At 39.8% G+C, this 22911-nt stretch overlaps 2 protein-coding genes and 1 non-coding gene across 6 annotated transcripts in view; all 3 read right to left on the minus strand.

The window, feature by feature from the left end:
- LOC127508728 (NACHT, LRR and PYD domains-containing protein 3-like) overlaps nt 1-22911 on the minus strand; it is a 274592-nt gene that overhangs the window by 142512 nt on the left and 109169 nt on the right. The gene's annotated exons all lie outside the window — the stretch shown is intronic.
- LOC127508724 (NACHT, LRR and PYD domains-containing protein 12-like) overlaps nt 1-22911 on the minus strand; it is a 506035-nt gene that overhangs the window by 15800 nt on the left and 467324 nt on the right. The window contains exon 13 of the mRNA XM_051886992.1: nt 5527-5573. Within this exon, the coding sequence (XP_051742952.1) occupies nt 5527-5573 (47 nt within the window). The remainder of the gene's footprint in view (nt 1-5526; nt 5574-22911) is intronic.
- On the minus strand, nt 21291-21409 carry LOC127510270 (5S ribosomal RNA). The gene has a single exon (XR_007929524.1). It is a non-coding gene; the product is annotated as a 5S ribosomal RNA (ribosomal RNA).

A 22911-nucleotide genomic window follows, 5' to 3' on the forward strand; every position in this document is an offset into this window, starting at 1 on the left:
CGAACTTGTGAAGAAACTCCCGGAGCACCTCATGGATGAAGTCCCGGAATACGGAGGGGGCGTTGACCAGGCCATACGGCATCACAAGGTACTCGTAGTGTCCAGTAGGGGTCACAAAGGCGGTCTTCCACTCGTCCCCCTCACTTATCCGGTTGAGGTTGTACGTGCTGCGGAAGTCCAACTTGGTGAAGACAGTGGCACCGCTGAGATGTTCCAGAGCCGCTGGGATGAGGGGAAGTGGGTAACGGAACTCTACCATAATCTTGTTAAGTGCCCGGTAGTCGATACAAGGCCGCAAGCCTCCGTCCTTTTTTGCCACGAAGAAGAAACTCGAAGCAGCAGGGGAAGTAGACGGGCTGATGTAACCTTGTTCTTGCGCCTCCTTGATGTATTCCTCCATGGCCTTCTCCTCAGGAATTGATAGAGGGTAGATCTTCCCACGGGGCACTGACTCACCCGGAAGCAGATTGATGGCACAGTCCCATGGCCGGGGTGGAGGCAGCTTGGAGGCTCTTTTCGGGCAGAATACGTCGCTGAAGGGGGCGTAACACGGAGGAACATCCACCGAACGTTTCTCCACAGGACTTTCGATGGAAGTAGTGCAGACAGACAGATATTCTGGACGAGGAGAGGAATGTAGTGGTAACACAGGGAAACAGTTCGGGAAACAGTTATCGCCCCACTTCAGGAGGTGGACGGCGTAACAGTGGTCTTGAGCTTGAGCTGGCGGCAGAGGGTGCCAGAGATGAAGTTGCCAGCTGACCCGGAGTCGAGGAGAGCATTAACTGAAATGGAAATATCAACAGCAGTAAGGATTACGATGGTAGTGAGTGGCTTCATCTTATGTATAGGAGGAAGAATGGCACTCACCATGGGATGAGGAGGACAAGTGGGGCATGCTGAGATGACATGCCCAGGAGTACCACAATATAAACACAATCTCTGGGTTAGCCATCTCTGCCACTCAGCAAGTGTCAGCCAGGTATTGTCCATTTGCATGGGTTTGCTGGCTGGTTCTGGAGGGCTGATGGGCTCTGGACAGCAGAGGGATGATGTAAATAGCGACTGGCCCTGGTGCTCTTCGAGAAACGACTGCATACGAGTGGCGAAGCGGATGGAGAGTTGGATGAATCGTTCTAACCCGATGGAATCCTCGTATGCAGCGAGATGCAACCGCACTCGTGGATCCAGGCCTTGACAGTAGGAGGTTAGTAGTGATTTCTCGTTCCATCCACTAGCGGCAGCAAGAGTCCTGAACTTAAGGGCATATTCATTCACAGTCATAGTACCTTGTTTCAAATGATATAATTGCTCACCAATCGATGAATCCCCGGCTGGTCTACCGAACACTTCCTTGAAATGGGTCATGAAGCTGGTGAAAGACTGGGTAACTGAACTATTTTGCGACCAAATAGTTTCAGCCTATCGAAGCGCTCTGCCATTTAACTGTGAAATAATAAAAGCTACCTTGGCATGGTTGTCGGGGTATAAGTGTTGTTGCATCTCCAGGACCAGCGAACATTGTAACAGGAATCCGTTGCAATCCCCTGCCGAACCAGAGAAGGGCGCCGGTTCGGCCATGGGACTGGCGTACACAGGCAGTGAAGAAGTGATGGCAGTGTTGACGGAGGTGATCGCTGGTGGATTGGAGGTGAGTGCTCGCCGTAAGACGTCAACAAGCTCTTGAAATGGATCCGGGGTGCTCATACTGGTGTTCTGAGGTGTTGGTCCGGTCTTCTGTTACAGTACAGAAGGGTCGGAGACAATGGGAAACAGGTAAGTGATGTTTATTGAACAACCAGTGGAGCAGACAGGAATGCAGGTGAGTGAATAGCAGATTTGCAGGTTGAATAGTGAATAGCGGAGTGATAATACTGTCCTTTGTGTTGTAGGGTTGGAGATCGTGGATGGCAGATGAATAGCGTTCGTAGCAGAGCAGAGAAGACACTTGGGAACTCACACGAAGACAGGAACACACGAGGAGACTTGGAACACGCTGGAGACGAGACGGTAAGTATACAGGAGTCCTGAAGGTAAGCATAGAGGTAAGTCTATGTACAAACGAGACCGGACGCTGACTGGAGTGAGTGAGTGTCTTTTATGTAGTGACTGATTGGGGTGCTGATTGAGTGCAGGTGCGTGTGATCAGTACTCTGGTGAGGGAGTGCGCTGTGATTGGGTGATGTTGGAGCCTGGCGTGTCTGTGACATAAATCTTTTCTTGAATTTGATTTTGTGGTCTAATCCCTCTTTTATGTTACGTCTTGGAATGAGCGGGTCGTAACACTCCGTTATTATCAATGTTGGAAACAGTTGTGTTGCTTAATATTTTTTTGGAACCTGTAACCTGGTTCCAAAAATCTGATTCATTGATGAATAAAAAGTTAAAAAGAACATAATTTATTCAAAATATAAATCTTTTCTAACGACATCACTTTAATATCACTTTTTATCAATTTCACACATCCTTGCCGAATAAAAGTATTAATTTCTTTAAAAAAAGAAATAAAATAAAATAAATAAAAAGAAAAAAATTACTGACCCCAAAATTTTGAGCGGTAGTATATTGTTACAAGAGAGTTAAATAAATGCTGTTCTTTAAAATTTTATTCATCAAAAATCCTGAAAAATCTATCACAGGTTATTAAACAGCTCAACTGTTTCCAACATTGATAATTGAGCATCAAATCATCATATTAGAGTTATTTCTGAAGGATCATGTGACACTGAAGACTGGAGTAATGATTCTGAAAATTCAGCTTTGATCACAGGAATAAATTACATTTTAAAATATATTAAAATAGAAAACCATTATTTTAAATTGTTTTCCAAAAGCCCCGAATCTTTCAGGTTTGAGGTTTCTTAACAGTGCTGTCAAAATATAATTTTTTCTAAACACATCTCTCTATGGAAATATGTTAAAGGAACACTCGACGGAAAATGAAAAGTTGCGATTTTCTAAGCCGACATGGCTAGGAACTATACTCTCATTCCGGCGTAACAATCAAGGAACTTTGCTGCCGTACCATGGGTGCAACAGGCGCAATGATATTACGCAGCGCCTGTGACCCCCTGCTTGCACAGGGAGCGTGCCTTGCAACCATGGAAACATTTGTGAGAGACGCTGCGTAATATCATTGCGCCTGCTGCACCCATGGTACGGCAGCAAAGTTCCTTGATTATTACGCCAGAGTATAGTTCCTAGCCATATCGGCCTAGAAAATTGCAACTTTTCATTTTCCGTCGGTCTTAGTACACGATGTAACTACAGAAGAGTCAAGTTTTAAATAGGAAAAATATCAAAACTCTTTGGTCAGTTTTGAGCGAGATGCTAACGGTCTAATCAGATTCAATGAACTATGCTAAGCTATGCTAAAAGTGGTACCGCCAGACCCGGAGATCGGCTGAATGGATTCGAAAACGGTAAAACTCAACTGTTTAACTCTAGGGGAGTTGGAAAATGAGCCTATTTTCAAAAAAAGTGGAGTGTTCCTTTAAACAGTTCAATAGTGCTTTTCTGCAGTATACACCGATACCTGCAGTGCTTTCTCTCTCTTCACTTAGACAGCGAGTTCACGCACACTGTAGCGAAGGCTACCTTGAAGATGATAAAGACTGGTTTCGGATAGGTATAGCAATGTACCAGGTGTATTGGTCAGAACACGACAGAGAATGAAGTGAACTTGAACTGGTTTAATATGGCAATTATGTAAATGTACATCAGAGGAGGGAGCCAACCATTATCATAACCCTTAAACAATGCTTGATTGAATATGCAACAACTTTCAGTTACAATGAAGAAGGCCACAGCGAGTCAGTTGGGCCTCCTGAGGTCAAATCCAAGGGAGTTGACATGTCCTGAGGAAATAGTGTTTATAATATATTAATTATTATTATTATTAAATGCTGCTTTTTATTTTTACAGAACAATAGTATGTATTATTACAATATAAGGCATATCTTTTAATGTGATAAAATATATTTAAAAAAAAAAGAAGAAGAAGTGCCAGGGGCGTGGCTTGGGTGTGCGGTCAGATTTTCCTGCTTTTTTTTATCTCTAGCTGATCACATGCCTGATATATATATATATATATATATATGTTTATATATATATATATATACACATACATATAACAACTCAAAGTTAAACACAACATCTCGAGACATTCGCCACCTGCTAACCGATACCAATCAAAATACCAATGCATGAAACTCCGTGAGCCATCATCACAGCCTCGGACTCTTCATCTGCCGAACAATCTGGTAGGCCTGTCGTCCCTAAACAAATAAAGCTGGTCGATTCATTCTCTTGCGGTGTACCATATGTGAGAATGGTAATAAGTGGGATAAGATTTCACGTCTCACATAGCCAAAGAAATGACACCTGTCAGTACCGTGGAAAAACCTGGCTTCGAACGGCTGCTAAAGACAATCGACCCCCGATACAATTTGCCTTGCCGTAAATACTTTGCCCAGGATGCGCTCCCGAAACTCCCAAAACTGTATTATAAAGTTTGTGAAGAGCTGTCACAGATAACTTACTTTCCGAATAAACACACCGGGGAGATCACCGCAGATGTTTCTTGGAATTTGAGAGCTGAGCAACAAGTTTGCATCGCAACTGATAACAGGAGCAATATTGTCAAAGCGGCTGAACTGAATAAGTGGACAAGGCTGCAGTGTTTCGGGCATCACCTTCATCTTGCTGTTGGTGTTTTACTATGATACATTTTTAATGGGGGGAAAAGAAAATCATGTTTTTTTAATTATTTAAAAGTAAACGCAAACATATCGAGATATATATCGAATATTGTAAAAATTTTGACAATATCGAGATATCAATTTATTTTTATATATCGCTCAGCCCTAATTTATGCACAGACACATTTCAGTACATTCACACACGTTCAGGATTATGTTTGGATTTGTCCTGTGTATGTTTCTGTGTACTTCAGTAAATATGCAGGTCAAGGCGGTTGGTTTAGGTTTTTTTGGCATCTCCATGTGGTCCTGTTCAGTGTCGCAACTTGACTTGTCTGAAATGTAAACAAGCTCTTTGCTGTTGCACTATACACTGTGAATTCTCAAACGTTTTTTGGTCTGATTTTTTTATGGGTGCCTTGGAGTACATAAATATATGAATTATATTCATTGGGTTATTTGGTGTCCTTTTGGAGTCTGCAAGTGTTTTTTTTTGGGAAAAACACCTAAATTTACCTTGAAAAAAGGTGAAAAATACAGTTTTGTGAGAATCACACTTCAATCTGATGGTTTACTTTGCTGGATAAAGGCAAAGATGGCAAAATGGACGTGTTAAACAAGATAAATGGTGTATGCTTAATTTCACGATAAGTGTGCGATTAAGTGTGCGAGGATGCGCAATAAATCATGATTACATTTTTTTATCTATTGACAGCCCTACTATATATATGTGTGTGTATGATTTGTGTAATACATACACACACACATATATATATATATATATATATGTCTGTGTGTGTGTGTGTGTGTGTGTGTGTAGACATACATTTGTGCAGTCCTGCTGTAATCCTAATCTCTCCTCCATGATCCACACTGCAAAAAAAACATAGTGTCAGTAAATACACATTTTATCAGTAAACACGCACACACACACTCACACATTCACTCACTACACACACACACACACACATTTACTCACTACACACACTAACACAATTGCATTCACTCACTACACGCACATTTACACACTAAAACTCACATTCACGCTCTACACTCACACACATTCACTCACTACACACACGTCTACCCTCACACTCACATTCAATCACTATACACACTAACAAACACACACACACACACACACACACACAGCAGTGCAGGGCGATTAATCAAATTAATTGTTTAATTGTCATTATGAATTAAAATTTTGTCTTCCAATGATTATGGAAACAAGATAATCGAGATAAAATGACATGGTAAAACATGCTTTACAGTTTTTTTCAACTGCTTACACACAAAATCCTTACTTGTCACACAATTTCTGAAACCTGACACTCAAACAGCAGAACCACGCACCAAATCTGTGAAACCATACACTAATTCTCGGCCTTTGACTAATTTTTCAATTTCATAAAACACTTTTTGCAAAACACAACACACAAAAATCTAACAGGAAGTATCTTGATTTCCTTTTTCAAACACAACCAGTCAAAATGCCACACTTATTCATCAGTGCCTCACACTAACTCCTCACATGTGCAAACACTCATTGCTTTACTTAACACCAACCAATCATGGCTTTAGAATAGGCCTATAAATAGGCCAAAGGTCAAGTTATAGGTTTTGAACAACTTTTCTGTTGTCTACTTGCTTCCATATTCATAATTTCTAAACCCTATTGAGGATTTTTTCTCCACAAGTGCATGATCGTCGTACCTATGTCAACATAACACTTCTCCAGGGAATGGAGGAGGCATGTGGAGACACTGACGCTGCCTCCATCCAAGGTTGGATACACAAGAGAGAACATAGCATGTGACGTGGATGAAGTATTGTGGCCGGACCCATCCAGGAGGAGAGATGGAGCCTAGATACACCCAACCATCTCGTCCACCAACAAACACACACACAACAAACACATGTTGGGTTTCCATGTTTTATGGGGACATTCCATAGGCGTAATGGTTTTTATACTGTATAAACTGTATATTCTATCCCCCTACACGAACCCTACCACTAGACCTACCCATGGCAGAAAACATTCTGCTATTTTAGATTTTCAGAAAACATCATTCTGTATGATTTACGTATAAGCTTGTTTCCTCATAGGGACTTACTGTAAAAACAAAGTCAAAATGCACTGGTATTACTATACTTGTGGGGACATTTGATCCCCTACCAGGACACACATACACACCATTCCTTTGGAATATTCACCTGTTTCAAAAAATTTTTTTTATTGCTAATTTTTTTTTTTTTTTTTTTGTCCAACTACACATGGTTGATGTATTTTTTTTCTTTCGTAATGTGTAATACTGTATTCACAACCACACATGCTTACAGTAAAAAAAAAAAAAAGTTTGGTTTCAATCTTGCTTTCATGTTTACCATGAATTTTTCAACATCTCTCTGCCAATTACTCTCAATCTTGTACAGAAATGTACATAGCAGCTTATGAAAGAAGAGCTTTAGGTTTTGAATATCTGTGTGTATATGATATATCCAAAAATAGAATATTATGGCAAATGTGTTTGCAAAGTAAGACAAATGTTTGCTTTTGAGATGTGTTTGTGATATTTTGAATGCAGTGCTTCATTTTGCAAGAGATGTGAGGCATTTTGCATTTTGTGTGGGCAATTCTTGGATTTGTGTGTAAAGTTTTGAAAAAAAGAGACAAAGTTTTGAAAATGTGTGTAAGCAGTTGAAAAAAAACTGTAAACATACTAGCGATATTCTATAGTTTGTACGGTCGTGAAAAACCCGGAAAAGTCATGGCATTTTAAAATACCAATTTCTAGGCATGGGAAAGTTAATAGGAAATTAATAGGGAAGAAATAAATAAACCCAGAAAGTTTTGGAAAAGTCATGGAAAATAGTTTCAAAATACTTATATAATAGAATATATGTTTAACTGATAATATTGTTTAAACTACAATACTTAACGTTCATTCAAACCATCCAACTGCGGCATTCCATCAGATTTAGTTTTGTAGCGTTGAGCATTATAACCAATCACACGCGTGTTCTTATTGAGCTTATGAATGTGATGGCCAATCAGAAGTGTTCAGATCAGTCATCACTGAAACGAAGAGTTTTGTACAATGCACACGCTTTGTCTGAATTCTGAAACTGTATGTAGAATTCTGAAACTCGTGAATTTTCCCATCATAAACAACAAAGTGCAGATTCGATGTCAGAGATTCATGTCGCAGTGTAGTCAGCTTCTGAGATTTTAATGGGAGTGTTTGTGAGAGTGCTTAAATGTCAATGTCAATTTTATTTATATAGCACCATTAAACACAACCTGGGTTGACCAATGTGCTGCACAACAGAATTCACACAATTAAAATAGTAGAGAAAACAATAAAATTATTACAGTTTTTGCCTATTGCTTACACACTTTTTGCAGAATTTGGCTCATTATGTCAAAACTCTACACACAAGCCAATCAGACATAGCACTTGGAGATTAACAACTCACATCTATGCCAAAATGAAACACTGCAATCAAAACTTAACACTTGTAAACTTAATTTACAAAAATGAAATTCTTGCAACAAAACCATACACACAAGCACCATTTGAATTACTCTTTCATATCACCAGCAACACACTGATGGGCTTTATATAAAACACTGCAGTCTTTGTGTCATTTTCTCGGACTCAGTCTTCTGTAAAACTCAAAAGTATAATTTCTGCAGTAATCAAACAAGTTTTTACAAAAAACAAACATTCTTACAGAAAGAAAAATAGAATCACAAATCATCAAATTTAGCAACAAAAAAGTAAAACAAAAAACAATTACTGAATAAATTGCTATTGGGGGAAAAACATATACTTGTTTTGTATGTGTGCGTGTGTGGTGGTGGGGGGCTGGGGGGGTGCTTATGGATCCTGCCTTCTGTTCGGATCTGGCCACAAGACCTCGTCAACATCACAGGCGATGTCCTCGCAGGCTAGGCATTGGGGAAAATATCGCCTTGTGTGCCGAATCCACAATGGGTTTGATCCCACCTCAATGTCTCCGCATGCCTCTTCCATTGCTTGCAGAAGAGAAATGCGGGCGTGTGGTTGCCGATCATATACTTTCCACTGCCACGCTGAAAAGAATTCCTCGATTGCATTTAGAAAGGAGCTATAAGGAGGCAGGTATAAAAGTTTGAAATGGTTATAGTTGGTGAACCAATCTCGGACCAGAAGAGCCCTGATGTCATCTGATATACGTCTCCGCACTGGTCCTCGCACTGGTCACCCCTGCATTTCAGCCCCGACTTTGGGATGCATAACAGTCTCTGGTTGGACGACTGGAGAGACAAGACTGGATGATGTTCAGTCAATAAAACCGAAAAACTGAACGTAGAACCGTCGTAATATGGTCCCGTTTTTTTGTACTGGTCAAAAGTCTTGCAGCAGCATTTTGCACTATCTGCAAGCGGGATAGAGCTGACTGGCTAATCCCAAAATACAGCGAGTTACAGCAGTCCAATCTAGATGTAATAAAAGCATGAATGACTTTTTCAAAATTTCTACTAGACAATATAGGTTTTACTTTTGCTAGTAGACGAAGCTGAAAGAAGCCAGATTTGACCACTGTATTTATCTGTTTATCGAATTTTAAACCATCATCAAAAATAACACCTAGGTTTTTTACCCAAGACTTCACAGAGGAGGATAAATCACCAAGATTTCTTTTTGGTGCACTAAGAGCATCCGAAGGACCAAACACAATTATTTCAGTTTTACTCTCATTAAAATTAAGAAAATTTAAAGACAACCAGGCTTTCACATCAGACAGACAAGTCATAAGTGCTTCTAAACCATTAGAACTCTGCTTTAAGGGCAGGTAGATTTGAGTATCATCTGCATAACAATGGAATGACAAACCATGCTTTCTAAAAATAGAACCCAATGGGAGCATATATAATGAAAAAAGAATAGGAGCTAAAATGGATCCCTGGGGATCACCACACGATAGAGGAGCTGCTTCAGATATATGGTCACCAATTTTAACTTTAAAACTTCGATTAGAGATATGAATTAAACCATTCCAAAGCTCTTCCTTTTATGCCAGCACAGTGCTCCAAGCGAGCAAGAAGGATGGCATGGTCCACAGTGTCGAAAGCAGCACTCTAGTCTAGGAGCACAAGCACAGCATAATCCCTAGCATCAACAGTTAATAGGATATCATTTAAAACCTTCAGAAGTGCAGTCTCTGTCGAGTGGTGTTTTCTAAAACCTGATTGAAAGACTTCAAAGATCTTATTTTCATCTAAAAAACTGCAGCTGTTGAAGAACTATTTCTAAGATCTTTGTTATAAAAGATAAATTTGAAAGGGGTCTATAATTGGCTAACACAGTATGATGTAGATTCGGTCTCTTAAGCAAGGGATAAACTGTGGCATGTTTTAACACATCAGGTACAGTACTAGTTTCAAAACAGCGATTCACTATAGTATATTCACTATAGTCACAAGGTAGGGACCCACTGCAACAAAAACTTGTTTCAGGAAAAATAATGGAATAGCATCAATGGAGGAGCCGGACGGCTTTAACTGACCCACAATTTCTTGGTGATGTATAAAAGAAACAATTTCAAGCTGGCTGAACTCAGCAGAACAAACTGAGGGAACGGATGGATCAAAGGCAGGTGGAGAAATCCCTAATCTGATATCACTGATCTTATTAACAAAAAATCTAAGAAAATCCTCACACATAGTCTTTGACACACCAGGGCCCAGTTTTTCAAAAGTAATGCAGTGGGATTTCGGATCACGGATTGGATCAAATCTTGGAAACGGGTTTTTCAAAACCAAAAGAGGGATTCCGAACTAAGATCAGAGTATGTAATCCGATCTTACATTTGATCTGGATCAAACCTGCTCTTTGGGTTTTTCAAAACTTTGAACAAGGTTTAGGATCCATTCGATAAAAAAAAAAAAAAAACAGGATTATCCTGATCCCATCAGAAGGGTGGATTCAGTTGTGATTTTTTGAGCCAAATAAAATCAGAGTTTTTTTTTTTAAGTGAATGATCACAAAATCAATGTTTACTGATGATATATACTTTTCTTCATATTTGAAGCATATATGAACCATATCACATCTAATGAGATATGGTAAACAACAAAAACAAACAACAAATCTCAAAGCTATCAGCTGTCAAATAAATGGTACTGTTGCTCACAGCTCTATAATTCCACAGTATATTAATGGCAATGACAACAACAAATATATTCAGTAGCCTAGTTAAAAGTAATTTCTCACAATTGCATTTCTAATTGCATGCCCAGTGTGTCCTTCATTAGGTAAGAACATTGGCGGCTGTTCTGGTTCTACATCAGGCTCAGGTCCATCAAAATTGTCATCAAGAGGGACATGACGCCTGGTGGCGATGTTATGCAAAACAATACAGGCAAGGATTATGTTGTATGCCACCTTGGATTATACTCACAAGTAGTTAAGACACGCAAACCGTCTCTTCAGGACTCCATTTAAGCGTTCAATGGCACATATTGTTTTGCAATGTGAGGAGTTGAAGCGTGCCTGCTCAGGTGTGTTTGTAAATGAAAAATGGGGTCATTAGGGGTGCACTGTATAGTGCACTTTCTCTTAGATCATGAACTGCAATGACCCTGGCCATTTCACAACACAGTTGGTTATTATGAGGTCGGCGTTGCCCACAAGTTGGATGTTGATGCTGTGCCTCCCCTTTCGATTGACATACTCCCACTCCCTTTCACAAGGTGCTTGGATATGCACATGAGTACAATCAATAGCACCAATAGTGCTAGGCATGTTCCCCATTTGAAAAAACTTGTGTTTAGTCTGAGCTGTCTGGTCATCCTTGGGAAAGGAAACAAATTGATTGATCAGACTGCCCAGTGCTACTGACATAGCCTTCACCTGACAAGATCTGCAGTGTACTTAATGTCATCTCTCCCAAAGTGAAAACGTGCATAAAGTTCTTCTGATGTGTATTGCTTGAGTGGTCAGCATGCACCCTTTGACAGTACCTTCTCCTACGGTAACAATGAACAATACCCGCCATGTGGATGCCACTGGAGGCTAAGAGAAATGGGTGCAAAGACATGATGTGTTTAAATGGTGTCACCCATTAACCAGCAATGAGCTGATTGGTGTAAGCTTAATTGAGCACAAGCCAAAGCAATTATGGTCAAGGCTTTTAAGATCAGTGTTGGCTACACCAAAGAGTTGGAACCATGGAACCAGGGCCTAATTTCACTGTGGCAGAAATCTGTGCACTGCTGGAGGGTGTTCGGGCAAATTTTGCCTCGATAGTAGGAGGTTTCAGCTCAGCAAAGGGTGGAGAAGTGACCAAAATAGGAAAACACAACATTTGGGAGGACATAACCAATCATGTCAATGCCATGGGGTCTGGCCAAAAGAGGACCATAAAACAAGTTATGTTGCGATGGAAGAACCTTAGGGCCAAGGCAACGAAAGACCAAACTGAAGCCAAGAACCCCCAAACAGGTAACAAGCGGGGTGATTTCACTGATATGGTCCTTGATATCATAGGAGGAGAAAAATCAGAGGCTCTACATGGCATTGAAGGCATAGAAGCAGATGGAGAGGCCACAATTACAGAGACTAGGACTTCAGAAGAATGCGAGCAAAATTCTCCTGCAGAGGAAATGTTTGTCCTGGACTTAACTACAGTGGTTGAGGAGGAAGATAGATCCCCAGTGGATGTAATGAAGACAGTCCAAGACATTCCTACAAGAAAACACAAATGTTCCTCAGCTAGAAACCAGGATGGTGACAGCTATGAGTTGCTTCTGAAACGGGAAACCGAAAGAGCAGAAGTACAAATTGAACTGGGTAAAGAACAAATCTTGCTTGCCCAACTGCAGCAGAAACAAGTGCAGATGGAGATACATCTCCTAAAGGCAGAGATGGAAAGAGCTGTTATCTGTCCTGTAAATGATTTTGACTATTGGATAGTATTGTTTTTGTTTTGTTATTTAACATTATAACAAAATAAGGAATGTAAAATGTTTGTTTCTTACAATTAAAACAAACAATGGCTATTTGTGGCCACCGGTATTTTGCCTACTTGTTGTTCTTTGCTAAGCCAGTAGGCTACACTGTTGGTTCCATTTAAGGCTCTGGTAAACAGGATTTGGTAATCCTGAAATTTGGTATTTGGATCACAGTGATCCAATCCAATGTTCCTTTAAAAAACTGGCATAAAATTAAGATGGATCAGGTGATCCTGGATAGCAAAACATGGGATTTCCAAATCCGGATAAATTTGATGCAGAGTACATTTTTTGAAAAACTGGGCCCAGGATACTCACAGACAGGTGGATTGACAACAGCATTAAAAATAGTAAAGAGCGTTTTGGGTCTATGGAAATTCTTGTTAATAATATCTGCGAAATACCTAGATTTCGCTACTCTCACTGCCTTCTGGAATCTGGATAATGCATCTCTTAATATTTCAAAAGGAATCTGGAGCCTGTCCTTTTTCCACTTGCGTTCTGCTCTTCTACAGATCTGTCTCAAAGAGCATATGTTGTCATTAACCCAGGGCTCAGATCTAGATTTAGGTTTTAAGGACTTTACTGGAGCCACTGAATCTAAGACATCCACACATGTGGAGTTAAGGCTAGCTAGAAGCTCCTCTGCACTCAGATCACATTGACTAACATCAGCTGATACAATAGCATCACAAAAGGCTAATGAGAATGCTTTGCTAGTAGTTGAGGTAATTAATCGAGATTGACGGACATATTTAGTGGCTCTGCAATATTAGATGCACAGGGAACAGAGAACATAACAGATTTATGGTCAGAAAACCCATTTTCAAATACCTCAAGATCGTAAAGAGAAAAGCCATATGAGAGCACAAGATCAAGTGTATGTCCCAGCTGATGAGTGGGGACATTCACATGTTGTTCTAGATCAAATGCATTCAACAGAGTAATAAATTCTGTAGCAAATGAGTCCGCTGTGCAACATGAACATTAAAATCACCAAGGATTAACAATTTATCATATTTCGGTGTAAATTCCCCCAAGAAGTCTGCAAACTCATTTAAAAAGTTTGTGTTGTACTTAGGAGGGCGGTATATCAGAGCAACCAAAAGTGGACCATTACTATCCAATATAAACAGCTGCAACTCAAAACTCCGATAGTCATTAATCATAGTTGGCGGAAAGAAAAATTGTCTTTAAAAACAGAGACCAAACCTCCACCACGACCAGTTGTACGAGGTGAATTAAAAAACAAACATTTTGGGGGTAAAAGTTCAGAGAATGGACTTAGGTCCCCAGAAGACAGCCACAATTCAGTAATGAATAAAAAAATCCAGCTCCCGCGAAGAGGAAGTCATTAATAATAACAGTCTTATTTACCACTGATCTGGCTTTTACCAACGCCATCCTTAGCCGAGGCGGATTCTCAGTCGACTCCTAAGACTGCCTTGCCCGAGAAAGGGCTCGAAGATGGCTGGAACACACTCCTCCATGGTGGACACGGGGCGAGCCATAAACAGGGAATGCAGCAACTGCAGTCGGAATCAATGAAATATTCCATTCACGCATTGGATCCAGAGAGCACCAGCGAATAAAATAATCACTGGCCAATCCCTTCCCATAGAGACCCAGAGACGGCCGCGATTCATGTTGTTGAGCCAGGTAATGCTTCAGCTTAACGGCAAAGCCACCCCGTCTTCCGCGTTTCTTCCTATGCTTCCTCACCGGTAGGGGACATGGCCAGCGGGGTAGGTAGCCAGGTATCGACATCAGAAAAGGAGGAGGTGAGTAATATGAGCCATTTCGTGCTAGAAAAATCGATCGTTTGTGCTAGTTTGCAAGCTCAAAAGAGTTGATTTGTCATAGACCAATAGTGACGAAGCGCACTGTGTTAAATAAGAGATAAAACAGAGTAAAACAAACAAACTGAGGACTAGACCAGGAGTCCGACGGCAAGCCACACACAACGGCGCCATCTTGGATCATTAAACTCATGCTAGACTTAAATTATGGACAGCTTCACAATCAGTCACATTCTCTGCTCCCTTTCTATGTATAGTTTATTCCAGTTAATATAGTTTATTCATCATGCTGATACAATTATGTGAATCTTCTTTTTCTAATGTGTAAAAAGCGTGCAGTTTCCCCAAACACAAAAACATTTTCATATATTCTATTAGTCAACATTAATAATCATTATTACATCCTAGGTGTATTTGACTATCTTCTCTCAGAGGAACACAAGGAGTTATATTATAATATCCTGGCTCTTCCTGTAATGACGATTCAGCAGAGTGAGGATCCATTTGCAGTTTTATTGAAGAAGCAAACACAACAATGGCAAGGACAAGGCAGAGGCGGTAACAGGGACAGGCAGGGATCAGGGCAGGCAGCAAACAAACAAAGTCCAGAGACAGGCAGAGATCAGGGCAGGCAGCAAATGTACAAAGTCCAGGAATAGGCAAAGGTCGGGGCAGTCAGGGCAGACAGCAGAGAATCAAACACGAGGAACAGTCCGATCAAACACAGGTATAACAATCCACAATAAATGCTCAGAAATGATCACCGAGGCAAATCAAGACTTAGGAACACGTGTGTGTGTTGCTTATGAAGTGTGAGTGTGTCATGTGGTGCAGGTGCGAGCAATCAGTTCCAAGAACGAGGGCCTATGGGAAATGAAGTCCGATTTGAAAACAGTCAATATTCAGGTGATGGCTCCCTCCGGTGGTGCGAGGGAGGAAGTGCAGGAGCCTCACTTGTAATACTTCCAAGCTTTACAACAGTAGTGAATGGCGGTCATGATTCTGAAGCCAAAAAAAGTGCATCCATCATAAAAGTAATCCATATGCACAGACTGTCAGTTCAGAACTGAGAGAAAAGTTGAAATTAGCTGAATTTTGGGGTCTACTTTTTGACGGGTCGGAGGACATAACAAAAACAGAGCAGGAAATTGTCTACATTGTGTCTGTATCCAGCAACGGAGAGTTTACCTCTGATTTCCTTGGATTAATTGAACTTGGTGCAAAATGAACGGCACGGGACATAACTGACGGTCTGGTTAATCTATTCCAGGATTTAGGCTTGCTTGGATGAATGGTGGACAAAATTGGTCGCTGTTTGCATGGATGGGGCTGCGGTCAATGTCGGCATGTACAACGGCATTTTAATATGTCTACGGCAAATTGTTGCAATCGGATTCTCTTGTGCATATTCTGTGCACTGCACACACACTTGAGACCTGTGTGAAATCAGCTGATCGCTGGGTTTAATATTGCGAGTTTTGTGAGTATTGTGAGTTTTATTTATTTAGAGCTGGAGCAAAAAAATTAGAAGTGTTAAAAGACACTTTGTCATGAAAATGGCATTTCCTATTCTAAACTAGGAAAGTTTCATAATATCAGATGGTCTGCATGGAGGCACGAGACCCTGTTGAAGATATGGAGAAAGTTGCCTGCTATTCAGATACAATTGTCTAATACAGATGACAGCGACTTAAAGCATATCTGCACAGACAGTTTTCAGAGCTTTCTGGCTAACATGCTTGACATTGGCAACATTCTACAGCTGACTTCCCAAAGGATTCAGCAGGAAAAACTGACCATAGGAGAATGTAAAGATGAACTCATGCTAGCCATTGGACATGTCACCATTTTGCTTGATGGAGAAGGTCAACACACACATTTCACAATGCTGATGCTGACAGAGACAAAGCTGAAATACTCAGAGGTTTAATTGGAGAGTTTGAAAGCAGATATGAATCTCTAAAGTCATGTCATCACTTTTTGGTTTTTGATGCATCAACCTGGCTCCAAGAAATGCAAGACCTCCACCGTTTTGGAAACACAGTAATTAGCACAATTCTCCAGAAGAATGAAGCCATCTTGCCTCTTGACAGAGAATCCACTATAAGGGAATGGACACGTTTAAAGCAAGCAAGAAAGCGGTTGGCAGCATCCTCTGTGTATGACTTGGTCAAGATAGCAGTGGTGGACAGTAACGAAGTATTTTTACTTCGTTACTGTACTTAAGTACATTTTTCAAGTATCTGTACTTTACTGGAGTATTTTTATTTTGAGCAACTTTTACTTTACTACATTCCAAAGCATAAGATCGTACTTTTTACTCCACTACATTTCATAAAACATATCGTTACTCCTTATTTTAAAATGAAGAAATCGTCACATGCTCAGAGATGCAAAAGCGGTGTCCGATTCGTGCACAAACTGATTCTTTTCAATCATCTTGTTAAATCTGTTCACAAATCACATCAACAATTCATTCGCGGACTGATCGTATTGCAGCTGTTCTCGAGTCAACAAATCACTGATACAATGATCCGTTCAGAGCGAGTCTCCAGTGAATTAATTTACAAGTCTGACTGAAAATTAGCCAAGAACTGGGGGATCCTCGAGTGCGTGCGACTGATGGTGAAAAGTAAGTTAGCCTACTAATGATGAATTTTAGGATGAATTATTGTAACTGAAAATCATATTTAGGTCACAACTGTCAGTAGTTTGTGAACTAAATCTGCTGCAAAGGGCGATCTGTTTAAGCCCACTGAAATGCTTTACACATCCCCATCAATGTGTCTACAGATTGCGATTTCAATTCAAACAGATCAAATCACATTTTAAAACTAACTTGCTGCTTCAAATAACAGTTGTATCAATTACATTGTTATGGCACTAGGAGGCGACAAGTGACTTCCAAAATGTATTTGACATTGAATGATTTATTCGAAAGATTTGTTCAAAAACACTGATTCATCCAGTAATGAAACAAGTGAAATAGTTATGAATAAGTCATTAAATCATTCATTCAAACCCATTTTTTAAAATTAATTAATTCAATAGACAGCAGCAATTAATATTCTGTCCTCTAGTAAATAATTATATGCAATTTTGTTTAGTTGTCTATTCAGAATCATGGGAGAATCATGATTTCTATTTGAAAGAAACAAATAAAAATCTTGATTCTCATTTTATCCAGAATCGTGCAACTCTAACACAAATAAAAATAACACATGCACGTTCATCTTCCCCGCTGCTGTAGCAATTTTTTAAAATGTTATGTATTTAGCCCCATGTGTTTCTTCTGTTTTTATATTGTTTGTCGCCACACATTACATATGATGTATCTGCATCCACTAATCTTCCATTCATACTGACTAGTGCTGGCTATTTGACAATTCATAATCATTCATAATTATTCTGAGCAATAGGATTATATAAAATATATAATATAAAATTAAATTATATACAGTATCTCACAGAAGTGAGTACACCCCTCACATTTTTGTAAATATTTTATTATATATAAAATTAACATTCATCAATCAGTACTTTTTTACTTAAGTACATTAAAAATCAAGTACTTTTGTACTTTCACTCAAGTAAAATTGAAAAAGAGTAAATACTTTCACTTGAGTAATATTTTATGATATGTATCTGTACTTTTACTCAAGTACTGATTTGCGTACTCCGTCCACCACTGCAAGATCGTTAATACAAGCAATCCAGATTGTTACTGCAACATTTACAAGATTCTTAAATTGTCCCTTACACTTCCTTTGAGCAGTGCAGCTCGTGAGAGAGGTTTTGGCTGCTACTGCTCTCCGGTGTTTTTAACATTATTTTATAATTTTCTATTCCTGCTAAATTCTGCTGTTGACTGACATTATGTGGATTTACCACATAATTTACCACATTTTTACCACATTTGTCATCATTTGGATTGCTTTGTCGTCATTGTTCCACTCAGCGACTGAACTTCACCGGCTGCGGTGCTACTCTGCCGAGTCTCTGCCTTCACTCTACCCCTATCAGGATATTGTTCATCGCCCCCGTCCGAAATATATCCATCGCGGGTCTCGACGGCGTTTTAGGTACGATGACTCAAAGGCTATACTATCATTCTGGACTTCGGCTCCCCGAGCAGCAAGGAAAGCACAGCGGACTATGGACCAGAGTGCGCTAACTAGTGTAGCCAGATCTGCTAGCTTTTCGCTGGGTGGATACGAGCTCAAAGTTGGACTTCTCAACATTCGTTCAACAAGGGTCTCCTCATCAGCGACATCATCGATGACATGACAGCAAGAAAATGACGTTTTAGAATTAAATCACGCATGTCCTCCTGGGTTTGTTTATATTTCACAACCTCGTATCTCCAGACGCAGGGGAGGTCTCGCGATACTTCACACCTCGATCTATAAATCATCTCCGCTGACTCTACAAACTTATGCTTCATTTGAATCGGCTGCTTTACTGATCAGCGGTCCAATACCTACAGTATTGGCTGTTATTTATTGGCCACCGAAATACAGTAATATCTTTTTAGATTAATTTTCTGTATTTTTAACCTCTCTGTGTACCTTATCACCTAATATTATTCTACTGGGTGATTTTAACATTCATGTGGACAATTATTAGAACGTTCTTAAACGCGGAAGTCAGAATGTGCGAATATAAAACCAACTTTACCCAAGTCCAACCCACTGTAAAGGTCACACTCTGGACCTTGTCTGTTGTTCAGGTGTTACACCCATGAACTGTACTGCAGCTGCAATACCCATATCTGATCATAAATTGCTTTCTTTTAATGCTAATGTTACACTCTCTAAATCCAAACAACAACGCTTGATGACATTTCGGAATATAAAAAAGATTAACCCTTCAGTCTTTACTGCTGTAATTACTGATCTCTCAAAGTTCGGACTGTATCATTTACTCACTCTGCGCCATGGTTTACTCCTGAACTTCGCCAGCTCAAAACTAGAGGACGGCGCTTGGAATGTCTTTATAAGCGTACTGGACTTATGGTGCATAAAGAGTTGCATAGTGAACATGTACATCTTTATAAAGATGCTCTTTCTGATGCAAAAAATTATTTTTATTCACATTTAATTGAGTCTGGAGACGGTAATACTAAAGCCTTATTCTCCACTGTAAATCATATTCTGAAACCTCCTGACACACTTCCTGCACACCTGTACTGCACTGCTCAATGTGATAAATTTATGTCTTTTTTCAATGATAAAATAACCACCATCCACCAACAGTTGGCCTCTTTGGCTACAGCTCACTGTAGTTCACCAAACAGTGACTCAATTGATTTTCCTCTTACTCTTCTTTCTTCTTTTGACTTGCCATCTGGACAAGACATTTTTCATCTCATTCACAAATCTAGTTCTTCCACGTTTACTTGATCCTATACCAACTCATTTGGTAAAAGCCTGTTTTCCTTCTCTTTCTTCTCTCATAACTCGCATTATTCACACTTCTCTTAGCTCTGGCATTGTTCCATCATCTTTTAAAATAGCTGCTATTACCCAAATTCTTAAGAAACCTGGCACAGACCCTAACAATTTGGATAACTTCCGTCCCATCTCAAATCTTCCTTTTATTTACAAAGTCCTTGAAAAAGCAGTGGCAGCACAGGTCCATGCTCACCTTAGTAACAATAAGTTATATGAGTGTTTTCAGTCAGGGTTTCACCCTAAGCATAGTACGGAGACTGCATTATTGCGAGTGACTAATGATCTGTTAATGGCTGCTGATGGTGGATCCTTATCCATTCTTGTTTTGCTTGATTTGAGTGCAGCTTTTGACACCATTTCACACAATATTCTCTTGCACTGTTTGTAATATTGCTTGTCTCCGTCCATTTCTCACTCAGAACAGTTCTGCTATTCTTGTTCATGCACTTGTCATCTCTCGCATTGACTACTGTAATTCTTTTTTAATTGGTTTACCACACATATCTCTTCATAAACTTCAACTGATTCAGAATTCTGCTGCTCGTATCATAACCCGGACTCCATCTATACAACATATTACCCCATCACTTCAACAGCTGCATTGGCTTCCTATCAAATTCCGGATTGAATTTAAAATTCTTCTCCTCACTTACAAATCTCTTCATAACCTCTCTTCACCTTACCTTTCAGATCTTTTACAGCCTTACATTCCTTCTAGAACTCTCCGCTCTTCTTTTTTGGGTCTCCTCCATACACCTTCTGCTCGTCTAACCACCTTGGGCCATAGGGCCTTTAGCCGTGTTTCTCCTCGCCTTTGGAATTCTCTCCCAGCCAACATCCGTGATTCAGACTCGTTATCTCAATTTAAAGTTAAACTTAAGACTCATTTATTCAGAACAGCTTATCCTTCATGATTACTGTGTGCACTCAAGTCTAGCACTTTTGTTTTTTGTTATTCTTATAGCTGTCATGTTTTGTAATTGCTGCCTTTTACTTATAGTTATTGGCATTTACTGTTATTTATTATTTTAATATTGTTCTTGTTGCTATTTCTTCTTGTTGTATGGTGACCTTGAGTGATTTGAAAGGCGCCTAAAATAAAATGTATTATTATTATTAAAAGAGGACATGGCAAGTTTAATTCAAGACTCAACTAAACCGTTACAAGCTTCATTTGACACGTTACGTGAGACAGTAAGCTCGTTTAAGCACCGACTTGCATCTACTGAAGTACTGGTCAGCAAAAACTTTAAAAGGCTAGTCGCCGTGGAAGCGACAATTAAATCCTTAAAAGCACTCCCATTTTTTTTTTTTTTTTTTTTTTGAAAACACAAAAAGCTTACAGCACCTGGTATTCCCAGGAAGTCTCCCATCCAAGTACTAACCAGGCCCGACCCTGCTTAGCTTCCGAGGTCAGACTAGATCGGGCGTGCTCAGAGTGGTATGGCCGTAAGTTCGCAGAGATCTTCTCGACCAGAGATCTCTTCTCGACCAAACTGACAACCTTGAGAATAGATCCAGAAGGGTCAACCTGCGTATTATTAATATTCCGGAAGGCGCCGAAGATGGAAAAGACACTATTGGATTTATATGTGGGCTGCTTAAAGATACCATGGAGAGCGTGTTTGACAAACCTCCTGAACTTGAGCGAGTGCATCACGCACTTCGCTCCAAACCTGGAGCAGGGCAATCTCCAAGACCATTCATCGTCTGCTTCCACTGTTTTCAGGAAAAGGAAAAGGCACTTCACTGGGCCAGGCGACATGATATTAAATTCAACGGAGTGTCACTGAGGCTATAACCGGATACGAGCGCAGCATTGGCGAAGAAACGCGCTGGATTCAAAGAAGTCAAACAATCCCTCTATCAGAAAGGCATAAAGTTTCAACTTCTCTACCCTGCCCGTCTCCGTGTGAAATTCGGAGAGGAAACTCACACTTTTGATTCACTGGAGGCTGCCGAGTCTTTTTATAGACAACGCATCCTTGTACAGGACTAAAGAACGGTTCTGACCATAATACATTGTCTGTGAAGTTATTTGACACAGACAATATACTTCAGGCAATAAGGTGACTTTTTTTCTTTTTCTCTCTCTATCGCAAGTCATATAAAATTTTAAGAAAAGATGGTATGTTGGTTTCTGTTCATTGCCTTATGCTTATTTGTGTAACAATGACGCTATACTGAACTCCATGTAAATATTGTGGTTTGGGATCTCTCAAGAAGGTAAAGAAAGACTGGATAATCAGGAGCCATTCAATTTAAGTAGGATTCTGCGGCTTGTTTCAGTTGGGGAAGCAAGCAAAGGGATCATGTTGGGAAGTTTGGTTTTGTGTTACTTTTATCAAAAAAGTGTTGGAAAAGTCTCGTTTTATGTTATGTTTGTGGAAGAACTTAACAGTGAGGAAACATGTATGTTGCTGATTGTATCTTCAATTTGTGATTGCCTGTTTAAATTCATATTTGCCCATGTCTGATATGGCCGATATAACTAAATCTCCTGGGGGATCAAAAGTTAGATTTGTTAGCTGGAATGTCAAAGGCCTAAATAGCCCAACTAAAAGAGGCAGAATTTTTGCATATTTTAAAAAAATAAAATCTGAAATAATATATTTACAGGAAACCCACCTACGCATGGTTGATCATCTCAGAATTAGGAAATCATGGGTGGGACAAGTTTTTCACTCTAACTTTAACTCCAAGGCAAGGGGCATTGCCATATTGATACACAAAAGTATCCAATTTACTGCCTCTGCTTCTATTGCAGACCCTCAGGGAAGATATGTTGTAGTCTCTGGAATGTTATATCATGTCCCTGTCTTATTAGTTAATGTATATGCTCCTAACTGGGATGATGTGAATTTTATTAATAAGTTGATTTCTTTATTGCCAGACCTAGATAGATAATTTTCTATTACATAACAAATCAGAATCTATTTCAGCATCTACATTGTGGG

The sequence above is a fragment of the Ctenopharyngodon idella genome, chromosome 3 (assembly GCF_019924925.1).
Source record: "Ctenopharyngodon idella isolate HZGC_01 chromosome 3, HZGC01, whole genome shotgun sequence".
Taxonomy (NCBI): domain Eukaryota; kingdom Metazoa; phylum Chordata; class Actinopteri; order Cypriniformes; family Xenocyprididae; genus Ctenopharyngodon; species Ctenopharyngodon idella.